This window comes from Eutrigla gurnardus (genome assembly GCF_963514095.1).
Source record: "Eutrigla gurnardus genome assembly, chromosome: 11".
NCBI classification, from domain to species: domain Eukaryota; kingdom Metazoa; phylum Chordata; class Actinopteri; order Perciformes; family Triglidae; genus Eutrigla; species Eutrigla gurnardus.
The window spans coordinates 25,704,409-25,722,352 of NC_139925.1; the positions used below are offsets into that span (position 1 = coordinate 25,704,409).

Here is a 17,944-nt window from a genome sequence, read left to right on the forward strand (position 1 = left end):
CAGACAGTATAACTGTAACCAGACAGTATAACCAGACAGTATAACTATAATCAGACAGTATATCTTTAACCAGACAGTATAACTGTAACCAGACAGTATAACTATAACCAGACAGTATATCTATAACCAGACAGTATAACTGTAACCAGGCAGTATAACTGTATAGCTATAACCAGACAGTATAACCAGACAGTATAACTGTAACCAGACAGTATAACCAGACAGTATAACTATAACCAGACAGTATAACTGTAACCAGACAGTATAACCAGAAAGTATAACCAGACAGTATAACTATAACCAGACAGTATAACCAGACAGTATAACTGTAACCAGACAGTATAACTATAACCAGACAGTATAACCAGACAGAATAACTATAACCATACAGTATAACCAGACAGTATAACCATAACCAGACAGTATAACCAGACAGTATAACTACTATAACCAGACAGTATAACTATAACCAGACAGTATAACCAGACAGTATAACTGTAACCAGACAGTATAACCAGAAAGTATAACCAGACTGTACAACTATAACCAGACAGTATAACCAGACTGTATAACTATAACCAGACAGTATAACCAGACTGTATAACTATAACCAGACAGCATAACCAGACAGTATAACCAGACTGTATAACTATAACCAGACAAAATAACCAGAGAGTATAACTATAACCAGACAGTATAACTACTTTAACCAGACAGTATAACCAGACAGTATAACAGTAACCAGACAGTATAACTATAACCAGACAGTATAACCAGACAGTATAACTATAACCAGACAGTATATCTATAACCAGACAGTATAACTGTAACCAGGCAGTATAACTGTATAACTATAACCAGACAGTATAACCAGACAGTATAACTGTAACCAGACAGTATAACCAGACAGTATAACTATAACCAGACAGTATATCTATAACCAGACAGTATAACTGTAACCAGACAGTATAACTATAACCAGACAGTATATCTATAACCAGACAGTATAACTGTAACCAGGCAGTATAACTGTATAGCTATAACCAGACAGTATAACCAGACAGTATAACTGTAACCAGACAGTATAACCAGACAGTATAACTGTAACCAGACAGTATAACTATAACCAGACAGTATAACCAGACAGAATAACTATAACCATACAGTATAACCAGACAGTATAACCATAACCAGATAGTATAACCAGACAGTATAACCAGACAGTATAACTATAACCAGACAGTATAACTGTAACCAGACAGTATAACTATAACCAGACAGTATATCTGTAACCAGGCAGTATAACTTTAACCACACAGTATAACTTTAACCAGACAGTATAACTGTAACCAGGCAGTGTAACTATAACCAGACAGTATACCCAGACTTTATAACTATAACCAGACAGTATAACTGTAACCAGACAGTATAACCAGAAAGTATAACCAGACAGTATAACTATAACCAGACAGTATAACCAGACAGTATAACTATAACCAGACAGTATATCTATAACCAGACCGTATAACTGTAACCAGACAGTATAACTATAACCAGACAGTATAACCAGACAGTATAACTATAACCAGACAGTATATCTATAACCAGACAGTATAACTGTAACCAGGCAGTATAACTGTATAACTATAACCAGACAGTATAACCAGACAGTATAACTGTAACCAGACAGTATAACCAGACAGTATAACTATAATCAGACAGTATATCTATAACCAGACAGTATAACTGTAACCAGACAGTATAACTATAACCAGACAGTATATCTATAACCAGACAGTATAACTGTAACCAGGCAGTATAACTGTATAGCTATAACCAGACAGTATAACCAGACAGTATAACTGTAACCAGACAGTATAACCAGACAGTATAACTATAACCAGACAGTATAACTGTAACCAGACAGTATAACCAGAAAGTATAACCAGACAGTATAACTATAACCAGACAGTATAACCAGACAGTATAACTGTAACCAGACAGTATAACTATAACCAGACAGTATAACCAGACAGAATAACTATAACCATACAGTATAACCAGACAGTATAACCATAACCAGATAGTATAACCAGACAGTATAACCAGACAGTATAACTATAACCAGACAGTATAACTGTAACCAGACAGTATAACTATAACCAGACAGTATATCTGTAACCAGGCAGTATAACTTTAACCACACAGTATAACTTTAACCAGACAGTATAACTGTAACCAGGCAGTGTAACTATAACCAGACAGTATACCCAGACTTTATAACTATAACCAGACAGTATAACTGTAACCAGACAGTATAACCAGAAAGTATAACCAGACAGTATAACTATAACCAGACAGTATAACCAGACAGTATAACTATAACCAGACAGTATATCTATAACCAGACAGTATAACTGTAACCAGACAGTATAACTATAACCAGACAGTATAACCAGACAGTATAACTATAACCAGACAGTATATCTATAACCAGACAGTATAACTGTAACCAGGCAGTATAACTGTATAACTATAACCAGACAGTATAACCAGACAGTATAACTGTAACCAGACAGTATAACCAGACAGTATAACTATAATCAGACAGTATATCTATAACCAGACAGTATAACTGTAACCAGACAGTATAACTATAACCAGACAGTATATCTATAACCAGACAGTATAACTGTAACCAGGCAGTATAACTGTATAGCTATAACCAGACAGTATAACCAGACAGTATAACTGTAACCAGACAGTATAACCAGACAGTATAACTATAACCAGACAGTATAACTGTAACCAGACAGTATAACCAGAAAGTATAACCAGACAGTATAACTATAACCAGACAGTATAACCAGACAGTATAACTGTAACCAGACAGTATAACTATAACCAGACAGTATAACCAGACAGAATAACTATAACCATACAGTATAACCAGACAGTATAACCATAACCAGACAGTATAACCAGACAGTATAACTACTATAACCAGACAGTATAACTATAACCAGACAGTATAACCAGACAGTATAACTGTAACCAGACAGTATAACCAGAAAGTATAACCAGACTGTACAACTATAACCAGACAGTATAACCAGACTGTATAACTATAACCAGACAGTATAACCAGACTGTATAACTATAACCAGACAGCATAACCAGACAGTATAACCAGACTGTATAACTATAACCAGACAAAATAACCAGAGAGTATAACTATAACCAGACAGTATAACTACTTTAACCAGACAGTATAACCAGACAGTATAACAGTAACCAGACAGTATAACTATAACCAGACAGTATAACCAGACAGTATAACTATAACCAGACAGTATATCTATAACCAGACAGTATAACTGTAACCAGGCAGTATAACTGTATAACTATAACCAGACAGTATAACCAGACAGTATAACTGTAACCAGACAGTATAACCAGACAGTATAACTATAACCAGACAGTATATCTATAACCAGACAGTATAACTGTAACCAGACAGTATAACTATAACCAGACAGTATATCTATAACCAGACAGTATAACTGTAACCAGGCAGTATAACTGTATAGCTATAACCAGACAGTATAACCAGACAGTATAACTGTAACCAGACAGTATAACCAGACAGTATAACTATAACCAGACAGTATAACTGTAACCAGACAGTATAACCAGAAAGTATAACCAGACAGTATAACTATAACCAGACAGTATAACCAGACAGTATAACTGTAACCAGACAGTATAACTATAACCAGACAGTATAACCAGACAGAATAACTATAACCATACAGTATAACCAGACAGTATAACCATAACCAGACAGTATAACCAGACAGTATAACTACTATAACCAGACAGTATAACTATAACCAGACAGTATAACCAGACAGTATAACTGTAACCAGACAGTATAACCAGAAAGTATAACCAGACTGTACAACTATAACCAGACAGTATAACCAGACTGTATAACTATAACCAGACAGTATAACCAGACTGTATAACTATAACCAGAGAGCATAACCAGACAGTATAACCAGACTGTATAACTATAACCAGACAAAATAACCAGACAGTATAACTATAACCAGACAGTATAACTACTTTAACCAGACAGTATAACCAGACAGTATAACTGTAACCAGACAGTATAACTATAACCAGACAGTATAACCAGACAGTATAACTATAAGCAGACAGTATAACTGTAACCAGACAGTATAACCAGAAAGTATAACCAGACAGTATAACTATAACCAGACAGTATAACCAGACAGTATAACTGTAACCAGACAGTGTAACCAGAAAGTATAACCAGACTGTACAACTATAACCAGACAGTATAACTATAACCAGACAGTATAACCAGACAGTATAACTATCACCAGACAGTATAACCATAACCAGATATTATAACCAAATAGTATAACTGTAACCAGACAGTAATACAGGACAGAAAACCGGACTTATGTTTACAATGTAACACCAATAGTAAGAGTTAAAGAGCGAGTTTCCTGAATGTAATGACAGTAAGTGAAGACTTGAAGCTCCGATTATTTCTGTATTTGCGTGAAGTTGGCAATCTTAATGATCTAACGATGGGAGGAGTAAGGAACCAGCGAGGGACAGCTGAAGGGAGGAGGAGAGAGGACATGAGACCAAAACCCAACAAAAACAAAAGATAAGAGTAAGAACGGAAAGAAAGACAACAGTAGAGAGATAAGAGAGCACAGCATGATCTCCTCTGACAGGATGGAACGCTGTCAAGAACACTCACTTAAATTACAATTTCTTTGATCATTAAAAAGGGCAGACGCTTGTGATACCATCCTATTTAGTAACTTGTAGCAGCAGGAAGGCTCAGGGATAGTAGCTGCATCACAAACCCACGGATCCTTTGGAGACGTGGCCTTGGTGGTCTACCCTGATCGGGTACCCTTGAATCAATCGGTCTCCGAAATGAGACGGTCTTGTCTACAGAGGATTTCCTGTTTGCGTCACCTTTGCCGTGCCCGTTGCCTAGCAACCAGCTGCAGTTGACAAGAAAAGGCATAGAAGAGGACGCTCACGGTATCTGATTAAATATAGCCAGAGATAATTATTTATTCTTTTTTTATTTGATATCATGATGGAGGATATGCTCCATGATATATTTTCAGACTGACACAGTTGCTGATCTGCTCTCATCCAATGAAAATAGAAAATCCAATCGTCACTGGCACGCAATGAATCTGGGGATAAGTTGGACCGTGAAGGATCCATCGGTTGGATCCTCTGAATCAGGAAAAGAAGTTGGCAGTTCGATGCTGCATGTGAATGAAATGGGACAGCCTTGTACATACATCATGTTGATGTTAACATAGAGGAGATGGTAATGCACATTGTGTGTATGTACCACACTCAGTTCAGTGCCGGGTCGTTGACCCAACAGATGCATGTGGGAAACACACTAGAAACAGGTAGAATGTGGACATTTGATAACACTTGTAAGTGCTGCTCCATTTCCTGCTGGGATACCAAATCGTCCAACACAGAGGAAACCGGAGACTCGGCTGATATCTGTCTGACTCTGGCTGAGTCATTTCCCCTCCCTTCTCACGTTTTCTTTCCGAAGAGAAACAGACCTCAAGTCTGATGAGAAATGACACAAATGTGTGACATGGTTTCTGATTCACATGTCAAATCTGTAGCTGTTATTACCATCACGTCCCCATCACTTCATCAGCATGGCTTCACACATCGTCCATCATACCAGCAAATATAATTTAGAAAAGTGTATTTCAGTACAGGGCCGTGTAATAATACTGTGGTACATGTTGTAGTCAGAATGTAAGGGTTATTCCAAATTATTATTCGGCATATATTCCTAAAGTGATACGTGTCATTCCTAAAGTGATATGTGTCATGTAAACATCTTATTCTGTTTGATATTATGAATGGTTCTGAGTGGAGCATTTTCAGATGAAGACGTGTGTGATTTCTTGATATCAATCAGCTCCTGAAACGGACCAGATGATGCTAGATAAGAAGACGGTAACTAACGTAAGGTTAATCTGAATATGAACAGATGCTTTTAAGGGAAAGGGGCAAAAAAACGAATATTGGGTGCATGTAAACATAGCAAACCAATGAGGACATAAAAACTGTATGTAGACCGAGGGAAACTCAGGCTTTGTTGATGAAAACCCAGCAGCAAGCAGGTCAGGTTCATTGACTCAGTTACTACAGTAACATTGCCAGAGTTTAAAGTCAAGCTGAAACTTAATTTCCTGATTATTTAGCTTCCATGATGTATTACCGAAGGAAACAGGATAGGAGTTGGGACATAACGGTGGGAGGGATATGATTGGATGGTTAAAATTAGCTCACAACCTTCTCTAGATCTGATTGATTTAATGGAGGTTGTCATGATATTATTGGTTGAAATAGTAGTATAATAGTTTGTTTTGCAGGAAGAAAAATATATTAGATTTTGATATATAAATTCAAAGAAATTGTTTATTTGTTATTGTTTTCGGGATATGTTGTTGCTATTGCAGACAGGTGAACAATATGGGCAGGGATGTGATCTAAAAGGGTTTTCATTTCTGCTTGACTTTAAGGCAACTCTCTTTCTGGAACTGAAACGCCAAAATATAAATTATAATATTATTAATGTATATTAAAAAAATAGAATTAACCAGTACAACGAGGTTAGCCCTGTCTGCCGTCCTGACTCATCAATAGAGGGGCTAAGTCCCGCCTCTTACGGTGTTCCTCATGGGACTTATTTCAACGATCAGAGAGTTTTGATCCGTTTGAGTTGCAGCATGAATTAACATTACAAAGAGTGTACTTTTTAAACTGTAAAAGTGTCACCTTTAAAGGACGTAAGCAGACTTTTCGGTGTTACGGGGGTCTTTCTGGCTCTGTGTGATGCTTCCTGCACGTTTGGACGTCCTGAATGGGAGGCAGGTTGGCAGTCGTTGCTTCCTGCGATCCAAACCACACAGTGATGGACGAGCAGAGAACCAACTGGATGATTGTAATGTGAAACTGGACCTGCAGCTCTTGAGGCAGGTTTAACTTCCTGAGCTGGCGCAGGAATTGATCTTGTGAGGTTGTCTTCGTTCGCATGACGTCAGAGCAAGTCGGGACTCAGGAACATCTGAGCGGCTGCATTGTGAAGCCGTCGACGGGGATCAGACCTCTTGAATGAGCCAACTGATACATGTGCAACTCCATACTTTGTGCTTGTACAAAAAAGCACCAGGAAAACAATAAGCTTGGTGCAAGAAAGCAGTGAATACCAGGAATCATTGTTTTTTAGCAATGGAGCAAATAACTACATCCATAAGATATTTCCACTGGCTCAAAACGTGCAATATTTCCTTCTGCAATGTGGTGGAGTTCAAGTTGAAAACCTCAAGTGGATTTCTGAAGTACAGTAAAACGTTGCATTTCTTTGTTTGAACTTGGACTTTATATAACTAGAAACAGGGACAGGAAAAGAGAGATGCAGCCAGTCGGGCTTAGAGACAATCAGACAGATGGATGAAGAACTGGGCTGCTGTCCCAGGAAGCATTTTTCTGCTGATTAGCTGGTGAAAAGCCCTGAGGCATCTTTCTAACGTATAACTAAACTACATCGCGTTGAGAAGAAGGTTGGTTTCATGGTGAGCGGATCATTTTTCACGTGAGTAATACAAACTGGTCTAAAACAACATTTTCTCTTCACTTTCTCTCTTCTCTCTCCTTTCTAGTTGTCCATATCTTCTGGACCTTACTGCCTCTGTTAATTGATCAACATCATCATGGGCTGAGTTGAAAAAGATCCTCCCCTTCCTTTCATTGTATGTTGAACCAACGCTCCTCTGTAACTGCTTGATAAGCATGATAAACAAGATGAGTGCGATTTTCTCAGCTCTTTAGACTCAGTCTGGCCTGCAAATAAACACCGGGCTAGCCAAGCTGGCTCAGCTCTGCAGCCTATCACTTGGGCGAGAGACGGAGGAAGGAAGGGAAGAGGCGGGGCTGAGGAGGAATGAGGCAAGCCTGGACAGGCCTTCACTCGGATCCTTCAGTGCAACGTCAACCTGCAACATTCTCTCACAATACCAACAGCAGGTTGGAGAAGTGATCACTCTCATGGGTTGTATTGTTGGCTATTTCTGACTGATGCAGCCTCTAGGAGACTCCACACCACCATCACTGTAGTGGCACAGAGCGAACGGCAGTTAGCACCAAGTCATTCTGTTGGGTTTTTCTTTGGTTTTTGTGTGTTTTAATGTGTGAATGAACACAATAAAACGAGCATGCCGTTGTCTCAGTACCTGTACACAACGTCACTGAAGTCCAGTGTGATGTAATGTCATATTCTATATTATCAGTCAAATGTGGGTCTGACATGGACATCTGCCTGGACCCTCACTGATATGGGAAGGTGAAGGAACTTATATGATATTCTTCCAGCTCATCCGCTACATCCCTCTAAATGATTTTTTCTTTTTTTTTTCTTTCTCATCAAATGTCTTTATCTCTTTGTGTATGTCTGTACCTGTAATGTCTTGTCTGATTAATGTAAAAATATATATATGATATACCCATTCTTTCACACATGTTTGTAGAAACAGTCTGCATGCCTAGGTGATTGCTTTTATACACCTGTGGCCATGGAAGTGATTGAACACCTGATTTCAATTATTTGGATGGGTGAGTGAATACTTTTGGCAATATAGCAGTATCTTATGTCATTTTATGACAGACAGACAGACAGACAGACAGACAGACAGACAGACAGACAGAAGGACAGACAGACAGACAGACAGACAGACAGACAGACAGACAGACAGACAGACAGACAGAAGGACAGACAGATAGACAGACAGACAGACAGAAGAACAGACAGAAGAACAGACAGACAGACAGACAGACAGACAGACAGACAGACAGACAGACAGACAGACAGACAACAACACGGTTATACTCAATGATGTATCTTGGCTAACCCTGCCAAAGGTTCTTCTAACTTCTTCTAATCTTTATTGGAGGAAAAGTCCGTAGAACTGAACAAGCTTTGTCCGTCTTGGACTCCAGCACCATCTCCGAGCTCATCACATTAGAGACGCTTGGTAATTGGTTCATGGCTCAAATTCTCAAAGCCAAAGTTCACAAATGTTGATCTTGAAGCAAACTGTATTGAAAGTGCGAGGAGTGAACCCAGACGTGACTATAAATCCAGTGAACAGGAGAACAGCATCCCCGCGGGTCACCCAGAGTTAACAGTCTGTTGGCCTTCTCTGTTTCAGCTGGGCTTCCTCCAGTTCCACTCATTTGTTCAGCTGAGTCAGACCAGAATTCATCTTGTTCTGCTCTTCCCATGTGTCTGCTCCTTGTAAGGACTCAGGCAGGTTCAGACACAGCTGGTCTGTGCAACACATTAAGGAACACCCACATCACATGCTGCGTAACACACGACTCCTTTCACCACCAGCTGAGGCTGCAGCGTTAGTGTGTGCACTCTGTTAGAGGACATTCACCTTCAAACCCATTCCATCATGGTTTCTTCCTAACATACGATGCATCCACATTTCCAGAGCAAACAGTAACAGCTAAGACATGAATGAAATGACAGGTATCAAGAAGGAAACCTGTTAGTCAAAGAGTGTATCTGCTAACAATCAAGCAAACTGATCACCAACGTATCTCCTATCGAGCTCCAGATGAGAGTTACTCTCCAATCAATATCAGTCAGGAAGAGGTTTAACATTCCTATCAGTGTTGCCATTTTCTCATTTTCTATTTAGCACATTTTTTGGAATAAACATCTCAAAAACATGTTAAGGGCCGAATAGAACGTCAACGTCAATTTAAAGCAATGTTTACCTCTAAAACAACACAGGACGCAGGGAGACACTGTAGACTCAGCATTAAAGAGAACAAATACCAAATTATCCCATCCAGGATTTACATCTTGTTATTCATTTATTAAAAGTAAAAAAGTGACTTGTTCCTCATATTTGGTCACCAACAAACTACATGTTTACTAAACCAAATCACATGGCAGGTCTCAGTTGCTCATCTAAACCTCCAGTAGACACAGAGCAACACTAGCTCACTTGTGTTTCAAATCATCTGATCAATGCTAGTCCAATATTCACTCTCTTTTCCGCTGTCTTCCCTACTGTTAAAACATATGTTATGAATATGCTCCACATTGTTCTCCAAGCAGTGGTGCTGGGAAGGAAGTCCATCCATCCATGGTCTACCGCTTATCCTGTATTCAGGGTCGCGGTGGGGAGAAAGACAGGTAACCAGTCTATCACAGGGCTGACATGTAGAGACAGACAGGTAACCAGTCTATCACAGGGCTGACATGTAGAGACAGACAGGTAACCAGTCTATCACAGGGAGACATGTAGAGACAGACAGGTAACCAGTCTATCACAGGGCTGACATGTAGAGACAGACAGGTAACCAGTCTATCACAGGTAGACATGTAGAGACAGACAGGTAACAGTCTATCACAGGGCTGACATGTAGAGATAGACAGGTAACCAGTCTATCACAGGGCTGACATGTAGAGACAGACAGGTAACCAGTCTATCACAGGGCTGACATGTAGAGACAGACAGGTAACCAGTCTATCACAGGGCTGACATGTAGAGACAGACAGGTAACCAGTCTATCACAGGTAGACATGTAGAGACATACAGGTAACAGTCTATCACAGGGCTGACATGTAGAGACAGACAGGTAACCCGTCTATCACAGGGCTGACATGTAGAGATAGACAGGTAACCAGTCTATCACAGGGCTGACATGTAGAGACAGACAGGTAACCAGTCTATCACAGGGCTGACATGTAGAGACAGACAGGTAACCAGTCTATCACAGGGCCGACATGTAGAGACAGACAGGTAACCAGTCTATCACAGGGCCGACATGTAGAGACAGACAGGTAACCAGTCTATCACAGGGCCGACATGTAGAGACAGACAGGTAACCAGTCTATCACAGGGCTGACATGTAGAGACAGACAGGTAACCAGTCTATCACAGGGCCGACATGTAGAGACAGACAGGTAACCAGTCTATCACAGGGCCGACATGTAGAGACAGACAGGTAACCAGTCTATCACAGGGCCGACATGTAGAGACAGACAGGTAACCAGTCTATCACAGGGCTGACATGTAGAGACAGACAGGTAACCAGTCTATCACAGGGAGACATGTAGAGACAGACAGGTAACCAGTCTATCACAGGGCTGACATGTAGAGACAGACAGGTAACCAGTCTATCACAGGGAGACATGTAGAGACAGACAGGTAACCAGTCTATCACAGGGCCGACATGTAGAGACAGACAGGTAACCAGTCTATCACAGGGCTGACATGTAGAGACAGACAGGTAACCAGTCTATCACAGGTAGACATGTAGAGACAGACAGGTAACCAGTCTATCACAGGTAGACATGTAGAGACAGACAGGTAACCAGTCTGTCACAGGGAGACATGTAGAGACAGACAGGTAACCAGTCTATCACAGGGCTGACATGTAGAGACAGACAGGTAACCAGTCTATCACAGGTAGACATGTAGAGACAGACAGGTAACCAGTCTATCACAGGGCCGACATGTAGAGACAGACAGGTAACAGTCCATCACAGGTAGACATGTAGAGACAGACAGGTAACCAGTCTATCACAGGTAGACATGTAGAGACAGACAGGTAACCAGTCTATCACAGGGCTGACATGTAGAGACAGACAGGTAACAGTCTATCACAGGTAGACATGTATAGACAGACAGGTCCATCCTGCATGTCTTTGGACTGTAGGAGGAAGCTGGAGAAGACTGAAGAAGTCTGACATGCCATGCTACGTCAGAGGACATCCTACTGATGCATCTGTGAAGTGGTTCCGTCTCTGGTCTGATCTGGATCACAGCTGATCGCTACGCGGCTTGTTTACATGATGAAACGTAACGGCGTCTCTCTGTCTGAGAACGACATCTCTGACATCAGACGCTTATTATTGGATGGTTGCTATGTTATATTTCATTTTCAACTAATGAAGGTGACATAAGCCCAGTTCATTGGCAGGGCTGTTATGTTGAGTCTTTCTGCAGTTCTGGGGTCTGTGTCCACGTAGCATCTTGTTCTGGTAGAGAAGCAGCTGGGAGGCTACTTCATTTTCTACGATGACGTCATCGTGAATGAAGTACACTCACTGCTCATTGGGAAGAACTGAAGTTGACTCTCAGAGAGGGCCGCTGCGTGGACACAGCTAGGCCCTCCTTCTCACTGGAACAGGCTGCCTTTGATTTTGAATGAAAATCCATCTATTTTTGCCGTTTTCACTTGCTTCCTCAATGTCATTGCAAAACAACGGCCAGAAGAATAACAACATGCCGCGAAATCAGGAAGTTCATTAATCCTTTAACAATCCTGGAAAAAAGCCTGGAGGGAGTCGTTATGACAACAGAATGAAACTTTGTTGTCTGAGCAGACAGCCCTGTGTGTGTGTGTGTGTGTGTGTGTGTGTGTGTGTGTGTGTGTGTGTGTGTGTGTGTGTGTGTGTGAGAACGATCACTCACCTACTCTGAAGTTGGGTGCCGTCAGCGTGTCGGTGGCGTGGCCGTTCTCACTGATGATGGTGGTGGTGTTCCCCTGCTTGCAGTTGTTGTGACAGCGGCCTCCGATGCAGGTTAGTTTGCAGATGGTCGGCGTGAACACCACCTTGATCCTCCCGGTGTGGTTGCCCACTGCCAGCGAAAACACGGCAGACACCAGGAGGAGGGGGAGGGAGAGCAGACGACCTTTGGTTACTCTTTGATCCATTCGGAAAACGCCGAATCACTTTCAAGTTCAAGCTCAGCACAATCAACCTGGGGAGGCTCCAGTCAAAACATCAACACAGAGTGCGCTGTGTAATTAAAAAAAAAAGTGTGTGATGTGTGTCCTCCCTATACTACCGACTACTCCCTCTATCTGTTCCTCCTCCTCTTCCACTGCTCCTAAATCCAGTGGCGCCTCTGAAACGTGAGCAGGAATAAAGAAAAAAAATCTGGGAGAGCGAGAAGTCAGCAAACAAAACTCCGGGACGTCTTCCAAGTCGCCATTAGAAGTCTCGGAGAGGTGGATATTGGCATATGAGCAGGCCGAGCTTTATTCCAAAAAAGCCCGACAGCCGGCATGCCACCCTCCACTTCTCACTCTCCCCTTCTCCTCACTCTATGCTCAGGAACGTTAGCACTTCAAATTAAGCAAACGAAAATCTTCGTCAGAGAGGGCAGGATGAAGTCGTAGTAGTCTCAGAGAGTACTAAGTTCCTCCCCACCTTGATAAAAGCCAGCCCTCACCACAGACTGACAGGAAGAAGAGCACACACTGAGGGAGAGAGACATTTCATCTGTACTTTACACCAGTATCTCACACACATCTCTGCAGGTATATTTAGCTGTTTTCGTCCAATTCTTTGAACTTGATTCAATTTTCAGATCTCTCCCGGTGCAGTTGTTCTTGGCATCCCTGCGTCAGCTCCAAACCCCTGTCTCCAGTGCTCAGTGCTTTGTCTGTGACTGTCAGCTGTTCACACCAGTGTAGACGCACTGGAGGCCGGCCAAGCAGCCGGAGGAATGTTTTCTAAACCTGAGAGGCAGGAAAAACCGCTGGATTAGACGCTCCAGGCTACCTAAACATTCACTAATAGGTGCAAGAATTAACTATTAACGAGGGACCTAATATGATGTAGTGGTTACTACCATATGCCAATGGAAAGGTGGTTTTACAAATGCTGCCAGGACCATATATGGATGTCCAAGATTTGAAGTCTAAACATGGTTTGCTTGATTCCCTTTGTTGGGGAAAATACTCCCAAAAAGAAATAGGAAGGTAAAGGCGAAGTAAGAGGGTTCTTGCTTCATTAAAGGAACACGTGTGCCAATTAATGGAATAAAGGTTTCAAAATACAGAACTACTCACTTTTGGGGGGGGGGGGTATCCATCTTTAATTATATAAAATATATTTAATATTGTAAATACAAAACTACCAGATGTTGCTAGATGTTACTAGAGAGTTTTTCCAGTGTGGTTGTGGGAGAAGTCAGCGGGATTGGCAGGAAGTTGGTCAAAAGACAAGATGGAGTGTTGGTCTGACTGACAAACACTCACAAACTGAGACAGACGGGACTGGAAATACTCGGACCGGCCGCGCAAAGCAGGAGGAGAGCTCAGAAAAGAAGCTGCCAGGTGCAGCAGCTTTTCTCTACACTCTCTCACTGAGAACAACTCGGACACAGACCATAAAAAGGCCAGATGGTATGTCATTGCCCTCATTGCTGTTTACAGCAGGCAGTTTAAATATGGTTGCCATATTAATATCTGCTTTTGGGAGAGGATGCATTAAAAATCACTTCAAAATTCTCTCCACACAGAAATAGACAACGTATTTCTGTATTCTACGCATGTATTACAATCACACCCATCACAGCCTATGAAGAGCAGTTTCTCTCTGGCCACAGCTGTGATACCTCCTCCCTCCTCCTCGGGAACTGCTCACGCTGCTTTGTTGCTGGCACATTTCTGGCTGTGTCGAGCATATGGAAAGGGAGTCAGGAGAGCATCTCAGACACAACACAGACATCAATCACGTTGAAGGACAAAAAATGTTGAGTGTGAGATTGCTGCAGGCCGGGGAGGAACGACACCTGTCTTATCCTTGTTTCTGAAGTCTCCATTGGACCGCAGGAGCTTTATGTGATCCATGTAAGGGAATAAAAGTGCCAACGCCTCAGAGGTGAAGCGTGTGCAGGATGGAGGCAGAAACAATACATACAGGAATGAATGCAAAGGAGAACTCCACCAACTTTACACATCGTGGTGTGTGTCAGGGAGTTACTGCTGCAGGATGTAGGTGTGTGCACAATGCAAGGCAGAGTGTCTCTATGTAGTCTGTACTGTGTATATATCAGAACTGTAGTGTATTGAGGGGTCAGTTGCAATGTGGGAAATGTTGGCACCAGATTTTCAAAAGGATGAGGCGTAGCTGCATCTATTTTGATCCTCTTTTTCAACCGTCCATCATGAGTCCAACAATGCTCCAGGAGTGCAGAGCTCAAAAGGTGGAGTACTCTTGCATCAGCAGCATGAGAGGTCAAAGTTCTAGCAACACTTTCAGTGTAACATCAACTTATTCAGAGAGCACCACGTTTCAGCTTGAGGCCTACATCAAGGTCATTGGCATTGAAGTGATGAAACACTGCCAAAGAGGTTTTCTCCGAACAAAAGAAAAACATCCAAGAGAGAAGAGCTTTTTGGGTTTTTTCCTCAAAGGTTTATTTCCTGGAAGCATGAATGAACACTTGTATTTTATACTACTGCTGGAGTTTCAGAACTTAGAAATCGGTTAAGTTGTGCCAGAAATCAATTCTCTGATTGCACACCATCACGGGACTCTAATTCGGTCATTGCGGTGATGGCAAGGTGATCCTCTCTGCCCAAACCTTCAGTCGGGGCCAAGACTATTAACATTTGTCTGAGGGTGTTTTGGCAGTGTGGGAGAGCTGAGGGATAGTTGAGGGGAGACGGGGAATAACTTTCCCAGATGTGGCACAAAAGCCAGTTGCTGACAGGCTGTCTGTCGTGTGAGACAGGGCTGAAAGAAAGGCTGCACACTTCCTGTTTTAGAAGAGCAAACATGTCTGCTACTTTCACAAAGTGCAGCTCTGACTGGATGCTTTGCAACAAGCAGTGGTTTCCCCATTCATTTAGGCTCAGAGGCCTTAAGTGCTATTTGTAGATATACATATTTGCAGGTCAGCCTAAAATGACAGTTGTTGTCAGGGGCTCTGGTGCAAATGTTATCTTGGGCCCAACCGACATACAGCCCCTCCTCCATCACACAGACGTCACATCTATGAGAGGGACAGAAAGATGGCTCTGGGTGGCTGGATGGTGGATGGATGGATGGATGGTGGATGGATGCATCATTTCCTCTGCCTTTCATGGGGAAACGTGGTATAAATAATTGATAATAATCACACCATCCCTTTGTTTGGTTTGGTAATCGTAATGCCAGTGGCATGAACCTGTTGTATCTCATCTGGAGAGGAGTATTATTTAAATATATGAACCCTCAGACCATCTAACGCCACCATCGAGGCTATGGAATGTACTTCAAATAAGGAGAGGCTTTGAGAAATATTGATTTAAATGCCATATACAAACTATTTCTCTCCACTCTCCTAACAAATGTATTGAATATGAATGACTCGGTGGCTGTCTTCTTCCCTCTCTATATGTCTGAACATTTCTCTGGCATCTACACACTGCTAGCTGAATTTAAAATGGGCTGAGGAGGGTATTTTGTAACTGGGTCTGGGTCACTGTGGCCATGTCTGGGTCTGCTTGAGTCGACAGCACTGTAAAACCAAGCATCAACACTGTTCTGTCTGCTGACCTCCCCTTTAATATCACCGAGTCGGTCTGCCTGGCTGTGGCCAGAGGCACAACCACTCAAACTTCAAGCTACAGATTCTTTGAAAATATTGACTTATTCATAGATGCATACTGGCGAGCCTGACGTTGGCCTTGAATTTATGACAAACCACAATAACCAACCACGAGCTGGTGAATTATAGCTGTTGTTGATCTGTCAGATCTATAAGAGTTTGACTGCCAGCCAAAGTTGGTCCAAATCCTTTTTTTTTTTTCTCTGGTTTGGTCAGCTCAGAAATAAAATGTGTCTCATAAAATATGAATACCACAAGCCAATGGCATCAATCACAGGAACCTGAGCCTTACTGAGCTGAAGGTGTGGTGTATTAGCTGTTGGTCTAGAAATGTACGTATAATGTGCAGTGAGGTCCGGGGGGATCAAATAGATTGTGTCAATACACAGATACCAAGTATTGATCTTTTACCATATCAACTATTAATTTTGCAAATACATGCAGCATGTTGTAACAGTGTCTTCTTCAGTCCACTAGATGGTGCTGAGTTTTTCTTGTGTGAGTGTTGGTCATTCTGTCTGCTTGATTGACGAACACATTTTGCTGCTCTATATCAATGATTGTAGTGACATGAACTAATCTCATTAGATAAAACATGTTGACATACTGGGATAATACCATATTTTGACTTATGTACCATGATAATATTACATCATGATATAAGTACTGTGATAATATTGTATCATGATTTAAGTACCATGATAATGTCATATCGGGATTTAAGTGCCATGTTAATATCGTATTGTGATAATATCGTGATTTAAGTACCGTGATAATTAGGGCTGTAGCGATACACTAATCTCACGATACGATACGATATAAATCACGATATTCAGTCAACGATACGATTCGATACGATTCGATATAATTCGATACACTTACATCATTTTCTGAAAGATTTAAAAGGTACAGTGTGATTTTGGTGACATCTTGTGAGTGTTCCATTTACTTGGATTGAATTAATATCAACTGAAAGAATCAATTACACAGTATATGGCTCTGACTGGACAGAGAGTCTCCAGCTTGCAAATGCTGGACAAAATGAATCAAATATGTGGTGAGAAAATAAGTTACATTTATTGAAGTACAAACTGTAACTTACAAAGCACACACACACACACACAGTGGCGCCGCCAGCCGCAATCCTGTACGCACTGTGCATACTTTTTTTGAAGGTGGGCTAGATATTTAAATTTCAGCGGGTGACACCAAACCACGTCTGCCCAAGCAAGTCAGAGCTTTTCTTTCGCTCACACAGTGACCTGGAGAGACGCAGCCGCATTTGAGAGGACGATCGCGTGTGTGTGCGCAATTGCGCATAGCGTGTGTTGGCCCCTCTCCACTACACAATACAGCTCGGCTCTAGTCTCGTCACCTCTCTGCTGCTGAGCACTGTGGGCCGAGCCGATGCATGTCTCTCTCCCCGGGCC

The 17,944-nt window shown here is 41.7% G+C and overlaps 1 protein-coding gene across 6 annotated transcripts in view; it reads right to left on the minus strand.

The window, feature by feature from the left end:
- ltbp1 (latent transforming growth factor beta binding protein 1) overlaps positions 1-17,944 on the minus strand; it is a 142,219-nt gene that overhangs the window by 80,174 nt on the left and 44,101 nt on the right. For all 6 annotated transcript variants that reach the window (XM_084021602.1, XM_084021603.1, XM_084021601.1 and 3 more), the window contains exon 5: positions 12,600-12,767. In XM_084021602.1, the coding sequence (XP_083877728.1) occupies positions 12,600-12,767 (168 nt within the window). The remainder of the gene's footprint in view (positions 1-12,599; positions 12,768-17,944) is intronic.